We start from the raw sequence: 13,063 nt of genomic DNA, 5'->3' as shown, positions 1-13,063 counted from the left end.
ATATAGCTGGTGCGATAGCCAGAAGAATAGGCGGAATCTCAAAGAGATCTATATGTAGCTGCAGACCTTCGATCTGGTTAGCATATATCGGGAACCCGTCTCCCCAGCTGTATAGGGATATTGGGATCATTCGGAGTTCTGGAGGCAAGAGACATCCGCTAGTACAGGAATCAGTGTAGATGGATACAGGGGAAAGCTACAGAAGGGACCATGGGTGTCTGGTGGTTATAATTATGTCAGGATTCTCTATGGCTCTGGGGTGGTTTGATTATGGAAAGGAGGCATAAGATACCATGTGTGTGATGCATGCTTCGGGAAAAGGTAAGCAGTTTCTCCATGAGGCTGGGAAAAAATAAATCATCCTGCCAACCTGGGTTTCACTGGTTGATCCGATATCCAATCTGGCCCACAGAGCTGATTTCCACTGGAGCAGTGGCCCACATTGCTTTGCTATGCCACCTCCCCCACTGATGTTTCTGAAACCTTCTAACGCTCTGCAAATGGTAAAGCGAAGTCTGCCCACTTGGTGGCTGCTGCTAAGGCTACACCCCTACCCTTTGCTTTGCGTTGATTCCTTCCTGCCCACCAGGACTCATGCACCAGCTTTCTTCAGTCGAGGACCACATCGATGCCAACGTTAACTCTGGTACGTGACATACACTGCAGCTGTTCCAGGCACACCAGATGAAATATGAGACTGTGGTGCAAGAGGACATTCAACCCTGATTCTTGTTTCATCCTCTGCCTCTGTCTCTCGTTCTCTCTCAGTCTCTCAACCAAACTCCCTTTCTCTCAATCTCTCTCTTTGTCCCGCTCTCGGTCTCTCCCAATCTCTCGCTCTCTGACTCACTCTACCTCTATGTTGAATTATCTTGTGATGAGCCATCCACCACCTCCATAAGTCCATTCTGGTCCAGTTTCTTCCTTCACATGCTGCGAAAGGGCCGAAGGCTACTGGGTTCTGCTGACTTCTTGGCACTCACTCCCCATTTGGAGGGGACAGTCACTCTTTGTGGCCAGCATCACCTGACCAGTAACACAGGACATCAGCGCTCTCTCTTTCTAGAGAAACCGTGGCCCCTCGTTCGATAAAGCACAGCTAACAGAAATACAGAGCCCATCAAGAACATATGTCTTCTCATTCCTCTCCAGCTGCTCCATACAACTCACCCGTCACTCACACATGGGTAGAACAGGATTACATAGATGACAGAAACACGCAATCTGAATCTGGACCCTAGTCTATCAGCATAGGGAGAGGATATCAGAGCAGTGGAAGCCACCAAGGAAACTACCCTCTGCCTCTATGGAGTGAATTAGGAGCACAAGTCGCAACATGGTGCTACAGTGAAATGCAGACCCCTTACTGACGTCTGACGCAACGCTACACTTGGCGGATTTGACAACGCTGCTTCACGAGAAGAGATATTCATAATACGTGTTACAACACGCGTCAAGAATTGTGACGGCAATGAGGACCGCAAGATGAAAAATGATTTAGCCGGAAGACAAACACAGGTGATTACACTTCCTGCCCTAGCAACATTACATTGGGGGGTTTCTTACAAAGAAAAAACAAGGCACTTCATCTTGTGCCTTTATTTTTAGAAAAAAAGTGTTTCTGCTAATGTCAAGCTAATATTTGCATGTATGGGATAACAATTTACAATTATACGGTGTGTGTTGCTATAACTAAACGAAACCATCCAATTACTTCTCTATTTTATAGCATCAATATTGAGAGATAACCTCATATCGTGTTTCTTCAAATGCTACTTTGTGACCTGCATCTGTGAGTTATTGCATATGACAATTGGGAGACATAGAAATGTGTTTATCCTAAAACAGCATTTAGTAAGTGAATATGTAACATTTAGTTAAAGACGTGTGCCAGTTTTGAATGCGTGCCCACATGTGACATGCATTTCCCACTGTTGCATTTTTAAAGGCAATGTAAACACAATTTACATGTATAAAATGTCCACTTATAAATGATTCCTGACAGTTTGCAATGACATCTTGTCTGAATGAATGAGTGAAACAGATAAAGGGCAGGGCTAAAAAAAATTGAAAAAGGGAAAACAAATAGTTCCATTAACTATAATGATTAGTTGCACAATCTTTCTAGGGTGATGCAAGCATCTCAGTGGCGTTGTGCAGTGACTCTAACAGTGGACATGGGTAGAGATTGCATAAGTGCACTGATATTATACAATGTGTGCTAAGTTTTCTGCAACGTTATTTATTAAGGAATCTTACCTGTTGCCTGTATTAATGTTGAGATATCAACAATTGCTGCCGAAATACCCCTATAGTATTACAGTAGGAGAAGCAAAAAAAAGAATTGGCAAAAGACCTCAGACTTTTAAGGAAATTGAAAACCAAAGACAATAAAGATTTGATCAAATAAACCATGCCAACGTTACCGGAACTGGCTTAAATCCTTTAACACGATCCGAGACCAAGATCAAGCAGAAAAAATGCTACGGCTAATTATGTTAAAGGATAGCAGACACATATGGGAAATAATAAATATCGGCCAATTAAAGCAAATTTGTGTTATGTCAAATGGAGTAAACGCAGCAAACTGAGTCCAACATTTCTCGAATGTCTTTGCGACTAAAGTACCTACTGAAATGTCTTCTTACCCTCAGATAACATTGAGCTGGTCGGTAACAGAAACACACTAAAACATAGAGAAGGCTATCCAAAAATTAAAAAACTCAAGAGCTCCTGATCCTGATGGCATTTCAAATGTAACACTCACACAAAACAAATCGCAATGGGCCTCTTTTATCAAGATCTTGTTTGAACAGATTGCAAGGACCAAAACACTTCCCGAGACATGGAGAAGGGCAGTGATTGTGCCAATGTTCAAGAAGGGCGATCGAGATGATCCTGCAAACTATCGTCTGATCACCCTTCTTGCTACCATGGGTAAAGTGTTTACAACATTTCTGCAAGAAAAACTGGCAATGGGCAGAAGGTGCAGCAGCGACAGATAAGCGGCAAACAGGATTTACCAAAGAAGTAGGAGTCGAGCTAAATCTGATGTTACTCAATATAGCTAAATTAGAAGCTCTGAAGAACAACAAGCAACTATTTCTTGCGTTTATTGACTTAAAACAGGATTTCGACTGTATTAATAAGCAGACTTTATGGAGTAAATGGAAGGACTGGGATGTCCCGACAATTTATTACAGCCGATAATGGCATTATATTCAAACTCATCGATTAGAGTAAGGCTAAATAAACAAGGAGACCTAAAAGAAGAAATACAGACTGAAAGAGGAGTGAAACAGGGATGCCCCTTAGCGGCACTCCTGTTTAAACTCTTCATCTCAGATCTACCAAAGGCTTTAATGCACCCAAGGACCTTTTCTCCAAAATTCAATGGCGAGCAAATCAGCTGGTTAATCTATGTTGATAACATCGTGCTCCTAGATCTAACACAAATAGGCCTACAAAGATTACTTACAGCCTTACAATGCTATCTGACGGAAAACGATCTGGAAATAAATGTACAAAAATCAAATATAATATCTTTTGGTCGGAAATTACAACCTCGATCTAAGAGCTTTACCTGGAAGGTAAACAATAAACCCTTGCAACAAACTGATAGAATATGCTATCTAGGAGTCATTTTCAATACTTCAATACGGGAATGGAGCTGGAAGCAAGACTTGCTGTCAAGAATGCAGATGCTTGCCTTACAAGGAGCCAAGCTGCATGCTAAATTTGGCAAATTTACATTGTCTTCAGTATTAACATTCTATCTGCAAAAAGTAGTCCCTGCAATAACCTTTGGCAGCGATGCTGGATGGAACATCAATGCACAATTTTGGGATCAATTGGAAGAAATGTTCTGGCGTAAAGTGCTGAAACTCCCCCAAAGTGTATCAATGATCGCCATTCGTCACGAGCTAAGTATAGAATCATTATATGGTGCAGTCTTGTGGAAATCTATAACAACTTTGAGCACGATGCGAATTGACCCTACGGTGAAACCTTATGAGATTCTAAAAGTGAAACCAATATACATCTTGAATGATCTTCTTAGAATCAGGGAGGAGAAACTATTAAAGATACTAAAGGAAGCAGATGTACCTTTGGAACAAGTGTTACACATGCCACAAATTGCAAAAAAGCGGATTCGCCAATGGAATTGGATTGTTAACGAGGGAAAACGTATGAAAATGAAAACATCTTGTGATTTTGGACAGTCTTTACACGAAATTGGTGTCCTTCCAAAATATCTGTCCAAATTTCCCTCACGTTACCATCGGGATCAATTCCTCAGATTGCGATTGAACCTCTACAAAACTAAAGAGATATTGACTCTGAAGCGAGATAGTAAAACAACAGATAATCTATGGTGCTTCTGTAACCACGCTGTTGAGTCCGTGAAACATTTGGTGATTGGCTGCACAGCAATCTCTACCTTACGCACGCTACACATCGGGAAATATGCGCCCAAGAAGGACAACATGGAGGAGTGGTGGACCTACTTGATTTCCAGTGTAAATCAGCAATTGACTTGTGGAGTTATACATTTTATGGACAACATCATGTTAGATTGCTCAAAAAACATAATTCCCTAGCTGATAACTTCATGGTGGAGGTTGGGGCGTTAATTAAGAAGCGTGGGTAGAAATATGGTAGTTGTGTTAGTTGTGACAAAAAGTTTGATTTTCTTTTCGGAACTAAGTTACAAAATAAAAAAAATAAAAAAAATAAAAATGTTGAGGCATCACATGTGATGTAGCTTCTTGATGCATATGTTGAAAGGTAATGTTGACTGGCCAATACATTGATAAGCTATACAAAAAAATATACATTGGAGATATACCTACCAAGTTAGCGCCTGACATATTAACCTTGGTCTAGACGGCGTAGTTGAATGAAGGGATGTCCTTTTGGTAAGTGGTTTATAACATTATCCACCGAAAGAGTGTTTGTTTGAATTGCTTTGAAAAAGTGCAGCAGTCTTAATCATGTGTCACATGTTGGCACGCGTGCACTATTAGCACACAGTTTTTACGGCAGGTTTCGTATGCAATTACTAAATGCGGCTTTGGAATATGCTGAGCACATGTCTCCATATGCAATACCTCACGTTCACAACGTTTTGGGCAGAACTGAAACGCTAGACAAATGCATGCGTAAGTTGCATCCAATGACTACGCCCAGGCAATTGACATGGCCAAACAACTGTGTTAGGTCCAGAGTGAACAAAAAGTGAATTGCGGCATCTGTACCATCATTTCTAGGCAAATATAGGACAGATTGAGTCGAGGCTACCTCTCCCTTAGACGCCCGGGTAATGTCGGCACAGCCTACAGTATGCTAAAGGATGTTTCCATTAGCAATGTATGGTCACACTCACAACAAGACTGTTAAAACAAAGTTTATTCTAAAATATCATAATAAAAGTAGACATCTGCATATGACTGACATAGCCAATCACTATACAAGTACAGTACTAGATCAGTGAGGTTAGTACCATTGGGTGTTTATGTGCCGCATACATATTTATAGCACATTTCAACTGTCAATGTCTAGGCTCATGATATCGTTCCATTTTTTGGAATATAAAATACAGAAGTAATTGGAAGGTTGCACTTAGTTACAGCAATATGAACCATATATCATTGTACATTATTATCCCATATATGCTTGATATCAGTGCCACAATTAGGGGAGTGGGCCCTACCACGTGCAGAAAAAGCTTCGGTATCTTTTTCTTGGTGAAATATCACTTAGCAGTGACATGCAAACCAAACCTACAGGGACATCTGTGAAGCTGCCCGAACACTGGCCGCTGCATTATCAGCACAGAAACCTCTGGAAGCCAAAGCAAACTGTGCAGCCCCAAGAGAGTACTGTGCTCCAATCCATTCTTCCTCTTAACACGTAGGCGCTTTCTGAACCGTTTTGAGCTCAGGCCAAAACCTGCATAAATAAAAGGGTGGTTGAGTCCATAAAACACATTGTGACAGCTGACCAAACAATCTGTTTCCAATAAAAGCGCCCTATGAGGCCTGAACCAAGACCTCCTGCGTGTAAACTGTGAATTATGCATTTGGGCTGTCGCTCGAGCCCATTTGCTCCGAGTACAGTGCAACTTTACCACACCAGGAGCTAGGGATATTCCTCCGGCAATAGCTATATTGGGAGGCGGGGATGCCAAGAAATGGCATGCCACCAGTGAGACCACGTTTCTAGTACTGGGCTCTGATTGATCACTGCATTCTGGGACTTGCAGTCTTGGTTCACATACTATGAATCAATTTGATTTACCAGAGGATATGGTTTGCAAAATGAAAGTCCAGCACTGGACGCACGTTGCCTGCTGGTGACCTGGGGTCTTATGGCGCCTGCACACCCACACCACTCCTATTTTCAAGAGTTTTTGTATCATCAACTTGGAGTACACTGGGAATCCTACTCTTACATATATTGAGTCTATGGGCTGTAGGCCAAGTTCATACAGTACGCCTCTTACTGGGATAATGTACACAGAGGATGAAGGCCAAGGTTGTGTTGTGCCTTGACTACACAATAATATCTGATGGGTCTTGAAACCAATAGTTCGATTGCAAAAATAAAACCACAGAATTTTAATTTAATTTCTATGTTATTGATTATTTATACGTTGGCACGTATGCAAAGTAACTCACTGCAGGGCGGCGAAAAGGGGACAAGAGGGGCCAGCAGGAAAAGAGAGAGCACTGGGGGTCAAGGAAACAAAACGCACGAGGGAAGCCAGCAAGGGTAACACAGGGTTGTAACGCTCGCAGGTAGACCACACGCATTCACGCCGACCAATGCATAACAGAAGACAGTCAAGACGCAGATAACACGTTTTGGCTCCGAATATCCCCAACGTCAACAGCCAGCCCCCGACTTCGTTTTTTTTTTTTTTTAAAGGGGAGAACAAGCTTGTACGATACTTCCCGTTTGAGTATTGAGAAAGATAGTCGAGCGCCCACCTTGTGATGCAACTTCCCAATTAGGTATCAAAAAGACCAAGGAACCTTAGCTTTAGCAATAAACATATCTTATGTTGGAAATCATTCCCAACCCAGCCCTCCCAGATGTAAAAGAAAAAAGCTGTCTCCATAATGCCACAGAGGCTGTGCAGCGCTAGCGGCTCCTAGCCACTCGGTCTCTGTGCTGTAGGATATGCCACAGGACAGTGAGCAGAACCTGACCACGTGTGGCGCATTCAACAGGGAGGTCCAAGTTATCAAAAGATTCTCCTGCTCCGTTTCTTTCTTTTTTCAGGGAGCCAGTCAAGATGTTTTGTAAAAACATCCACCACCAACCAGACAGGCTACAAATCTGTCAATATCTTGGCCAGTCACTTTCCAAGTAAAAACACTTGGGTGTCAGCAAAGATAATGTATGGCACAACATTTACTGTACTGAATAACTATAAACTGTGCCTACATTTTCAAATGACGTGTAAGCTCCTTGAGTCATTATACACAGAGCATTCAGAGGTTGCAGAAATCCTTCTATGGTATAAAATAGTTCCCATCACTTGGTCCCAGGACTTGGAGAAAATGCCAGGATGTCTGAGACGCAACCAGCAAAGACAGAAGTTTAAGTGAACTCTAAAGGGGCAGCTATTTTAAGGCCCGATCATGATTTCTCAAAGTACTGCAGACTGGTAGTGATGGATGACCACAAATTAAGTACTTAACAAATCACAAATAAAGAATGGTATACACTGAACTTAACTTGGCATAACTTTCAACAGCCAAGGACACCCACCCATGTGGCAAGCGTTCACCAGAACGGCGTCCAGACTTTGCGCCATGTTAGGATGTCATCTATTGGAGAACATCCTTACCTACAATGTCTTCATACGTGTTCTCCTCTAAAGTGCTCTTGGACCCCGGCCGGTGCTGCTTGTCAGTGCCATTCTCAGTTGGGGAGGGCGGGCTCAATGACTGAACGCTGGAAGCATCCTCAAACTCCAGGGACTTTCTGCAAGGGAAAAAAACAGCACGTCAAGATGGAATGCTTGAAGCTTGTTGTCGGACTGCTGAGGAGGTTCTTAGCTTTGAAGGCACATTAAACATGAATCATAACATAATGGAGATTCAGGCTAATATATTAAAAGTAAAAAAAAACACAAGATTTCAAGGCGTGTCAGTTGTCGCTTTTTATGTGAGAAAGACAATGGGCCTCATTACACGGTAGGCGGTGGACCAAGGTGCTATTAGCACCTTGGTCCATGCCGGTAAAATACCGGCACCGCCTTGGAGGAAAGGGGAATTACGGCCCTATTCCAAGGTTGGCGGGGCGGTAATTCCCCCTTCCCCCATTTCCCTTCCCCATTTTTGCCCCATAGGGCATAATGGGAATGGGGAAGGTGCTAATTACGGTACCGCAAATTGTGGTACCGTAATTAGCACCCTGGTCCCTTTGCGGGTTGGTTTTTAATGCCTACTAAAAAGCAGGCGTTAAAGAACCAATCCGCAAAGGGACCTTGTAGTAAGGCGGTAAGGGTTAACGGTCACCGGTACCATTACCGGCGAGCGTTAACCCTTACCGCCTTCCGTGTAATGAGGCCCAATGCCTGGTATGTCAGGCTGTGCTTAGGTCATGCTCCAAAAGCCTGATTTTCCAAATAATCGATACCAAGCTTTTTTTGAAAGCAAAACTCTAGCTTAGTCAGAATCAAGCACAGCTCATTTAACAAAATCTAGTCTGCTAATGGGCACTAAGCATTGAGTGGAAAGTTGGCAGAATATTGTATTTTAATTAAAACATGGACATGAAACATTTTGAAAAAAAAAAAAGAGTTCTTGATGTTTTGATTAAAAAGAGTATTTAAGGCAATTCCACAAACTCCTCCTAATTAGGCGGTTGAGCGAAATGTTCACCCATGAAGCGAAATGTGCGGAATCCGCAGTGGAACCCGTTTCCCCCGTTCTGCGAAATCAGCATTATGGTTCCACCACCACTGAAATTTCACCCGGTTTTGTGTGGTTTGGGACTGAGTGTGGTGTTTCCTTCCCATGTTAGTTTCATGCAGCGCGGTGAGAAACTTTGCACAGGTCTTTTTTTTCAATCCGTGCCCGCTCTGTGCGCCAACACGAAAAACTTTGTGCAGGTGTTTCCGAACCAGGCTAGTTTCACACAGTGCCATGAGAAACTTTGCCTGGTTTTTCTATTTTTGAAAGGCTTGTGCACCTTTGGGTGGTTTTTCGATTCGCGAAAGGCTTGCGCAGAGACGCGAGAAACGTTGTGCATGTCTTTTTTCTATCCACACTAGTTTGTGCAGCAGCACGAGAAACTTCGTATGGGCCTTTTTCAATATGTGGAAGTTTTGTGCAGCGACACGAGAAACCTTGCACAGTTTTCCACGATCTGTGCTAGTTCCGCGGAGTGATTTTAGATCCGTACTAGTTTCACGTAGCAGCACGAGAAACTTTGTGCTGCTCTTTTTGATTGGTACTAGGTTTGCGCTGTGGCACGAGAAACTCTGTGCAGCTCTTTTCAATCCGAGCTAGGTTCGCGCATCTGCACAAGAAACTTTGTGCGGATCATTTTGGTTCGTGAGACGGCACGAGAAACTTTGCGTTGTTTTTTTCGATATGCAAGGGTGACGAAACGGTGGACTGCAGTGAAACTAATCGAAATCTTGCAGATTTCGCTTCTGCGGCTGGCGGAACTGAATTTAACAATTTCGTCCAACCCTAATCATAACCATCATTTGCAATTCTTTCTTATAAATAAATAAGTATATTCCATTTTGTCAAAAGCTAGCTGAAGTGGTTCAAACAGGCCCAGTTAGACATCACCTTTATAAAAAAATTATTTGAGGCACTCCACACTCACACATTGAATCCCCAGCCATATCATATATTAGGTTGCCACCAGGGGGTGCATAAGTGAGGGAGGTGAGAAAGACATCCCTTCAGAAGGTAGGCGAGAAGCCCTGTCGCTGTGGGGAGGATTTGTATTGTATGTTTGTTTTGCATGGCATTCTGTGCTGTGCTTCCTATAGCGAGAAATGTAGCTGTGGAGCACTGGAGCGTTGTACAAGAAGGGGGTAAAGTAATGGGATACAATAACATTAATGCAAATAGAAGGATAGAGAATTAAGGGTGCACTTGCAAGGACACGGAGAGAGTAGACCCAGAGTTGTCAGCAGAGAGCCCAGGTTAGGGAGGGAAAGATGGACCCACTTCTAACAACAGGGAGATTGTTCAATATGGTGACTGCCCCACAAGAGGAGGGACATGACAAGGTTATGTTGACTTTCAAACATAGGAACCGTTTGTAAGTGGTAGAAACTGCTCTGCTGTGGGGACCTTGTAGCTCCACCTGACACCTTTCGTTGTTTTGCCAAGGTAACAATGGGATGAGTAAATGAACAGCTGTTCAGTTTTTTGCAAGCAGTTTTTTGCAAGATCCTTTCAATAACTGGTGCAGAAGCCTTTCACTCAACGCTGTTCTCTCAAAAATGGAAATACTCATGAGAATTGACTGACATGTAATGCATGCATTGATGATTAATTAATTGATAACTTAATCACACGTATTTAAGTAACTGAAGCCATACGTTTGAAACTGATAAGCCAACATTTTTCAGGCTAGAAGTGGTGTTTCGTCAGGGCTTGTTTATAGTGTCATCCTACATTGAACAATGATAAAAGGCTTCAAAATATTAAACCGACAGGAGCAATGGCTATGTGTAGACAATTTCATAATTATTCCTCGATAGTGACACTTTCACACAGAGCCACCGATAATACAGTGATGTATTTAAGAGACAGTTTAAATAGCAAGCGCATTTCAATATGTGATCACTGCGCTACTAGAATTGCACGATAAGTGGCCTCGTGCTAGAGTGAAAGTGGAATTTTGTATGGATAATTAGCACGCAGGAGGCACGTGTCAAAATATCAGGTTGTTCATTCCACTGGAAACAATCTTTTGCATTGCGCTGTAATTCGAGAATTTTAAATGACACCAGTGCTTTTCATTGGGGGCTAATGCAAGCATTAGCAGGGGGAAAATAGGGGTGGGCACGACGATTTAGTGAGGAAATGCACGGAAATGCCTGGCATAACAGGTTCTGAAAGCAGAGGCTTCCCCAATTGCAATGTTGCAGTATTAAGGTTGCACGAATGTATTTAAAATCAGAAAGCCTGAAAGTAATCTTCATAATAGCACTATTAGACAAGAAACAGAAATCACACAATTCAGTCTATTCTGAGTGTTACAACTAAAGCAAGGCGGCTTCAGCTGGCATGAACACCAGCATAACCACCCTTTGCCTATTAAAAATGATTGAAACAAAAAAGGATGAGAAGAGGGGTGGAAAAGGGACTCTAAAAAACTCAAAAACTGATGTCAGGCATCCCAATCCCATTCCCGACCTAGTCCCAAACTTTCCACAGCACTAACTGGAAAATGCTTTCCCCCTAGGGGCATTAACACCCTGGTTGGAAGGCCTATTTGCCAACAACACAACATCAACGAAATGTTCAGAGACGTGCCAATCCTAAAACCACATCCTAACCATTGTCATGTATGAAGGGGCGGGCTGGTCGGGTTGGGATGAAAGATCCAACCCAACATCGAGCCTATATGAAGCACAGATTTTAATGTCTAGGGACCCTGAGCACTAAGTCCTTCTCATCCAATGCTCAGTCACGAGGATGGCCGTCGATCTTAACAGTGTCAATTGCCGCAGGACTAGAAGAATCAGAGGCTCCATCAGAAAGGCATGTGCAAGACCGAAGTAGCGATTCCCGGATTTTAGGTGATTACTGCGCATCGGGATATTGGGAATCCGAAAAGATCGAATTGCAAAATCCACCATCCCCCATTGCCCTACCTCTCCACTTGCCTTTTTCGGCGGCACTCATAAAAGTGTGCCGCTGACTCTCCTGTACCCCCGCGGCTTCAGTTCCCTCCCAAAAACGTGGGATGGAGCTGGTCTGCAGGGTCCCTTTTTCTTTTTTTCTTTCATTTTCTTTATAGTCCCCCACTTCCAATGTCATGGAAGCTGGGGACACCACCGCAGACCTCCAGACCCATAATGCTGAACACAGGGAGCAGGGGACACCTCCACCCCCCATGTTCACCATTATGGCCTTCGATTTTATTTTGCCGAGCCGAATGCGCAGTAATTGCACATTCGGCTTTTTTAATGATCATTTCGAGTAATACTGTAAGTCCCAACCAGGCCATCCACCAGAGACCCTATGGGTGAAACGTCCTGGAGCAGAGCAGGGAACATCTTTGCTTTTGATTGGAGGGGAACAAATTGACCCGGGGACAACCCCACACGATCAAAATGGACCCTGTCACCACCTGTTCCAGCACCAACTTGTGCAAATTACTTCCCGCCTGATCAAGGCATATAAAGTTCTCCTTCCCCACCAGATGGGTCACTAAGAAGTAGACATGCTCCCTTATGGAAAATAACCAAAGGGTGGTGGCCTCCTTTCATAGCATGAGAGCCCACACCGTGTCCCATCTTGCATTGCATCATGGGGGATTGTTCATCCAGAATTGCAGAATCTTCAATTGATGTACAGAAGGAAAGCTGCCATAGCAGGCGTGGTGCTTCACAACCTCAAATGATTTTTGGGGTGTCTTCTCTCTTGCTCCTCTCAATTGCTGCTGACTGAAACGCTGGACGAACAGACTTCTCAAACAACAAGAGAGGCATGAATGATCGAAGTCCGTTCTAACCACAGTAAATTAAATAGTTCTCCTAGAAAAGCGTTACCTTTAAGGCCTGAATTTCCAAGAATAATCTTAGAAGTCAAATTCTATTTTTTTTATTTTTTATTTGTATTTGGTCAAAGAAACTTCAACCTTTACAAAACATTAAACTTTATGTTAAAAAAGAAAAGAGAAAATTCATCAATAACATCCGTCCCTCGTAAGTACAATATAACATCCCCAATTAGTAAAAGGATAAAATTAGTTTTCAAGGACATAAATGAGACCGTAAAATCCAGTGATACGTAACTATACAAAGCCAATACAACATATAAGATAGCAGCAATAAGTGACATTTCTTTCC

General features: G+C 42.9%; 1 protein-coding gene across 5 annotated transcripts in view; it reads right to left on the bottom strand.

Annotated features, from left to right (window-relative positions):
• Nucleotides 1-13,063, bottom strand: part of DENND2B (DENN domain containing 2B) — a 1,727,973-nt gene that overhangs the window by 692,836 nt on the left and 1,022,074 nt on the right. For all 5 annotated transcript variants that reach the window (XM_069623705.1, XM_069623704.1, XM_069623706.1 and 2 more), the window contains one exon: nt 7,859-7,995. In XM_069623705.1, coding sequence (XP_069479806.1) covers nt 7,859-7,995 — 137 coding nt within the window. The remainder of the gene's footprint in view (nt 1-7,858; nt 7,996-13,063) is intronic.

Source organism: Ambystoma mexicanum, chromosome 11 (assembly GCF_040938575.1).
Source record: "Ambystoma mexicanum isolate Mex_15411 chromosome 11, UKY_AmexF1_1, whole genome shotgun sequence".
NCBI lineage: Eukaryota > Metazoa > Chordata > Amphibia > Caudata > Ambystomatidae > Ambystoma > Ambystoma mexicanum.
This window is presented reverse-complemented; position numbering and strand designations above follow the sequence as displayed.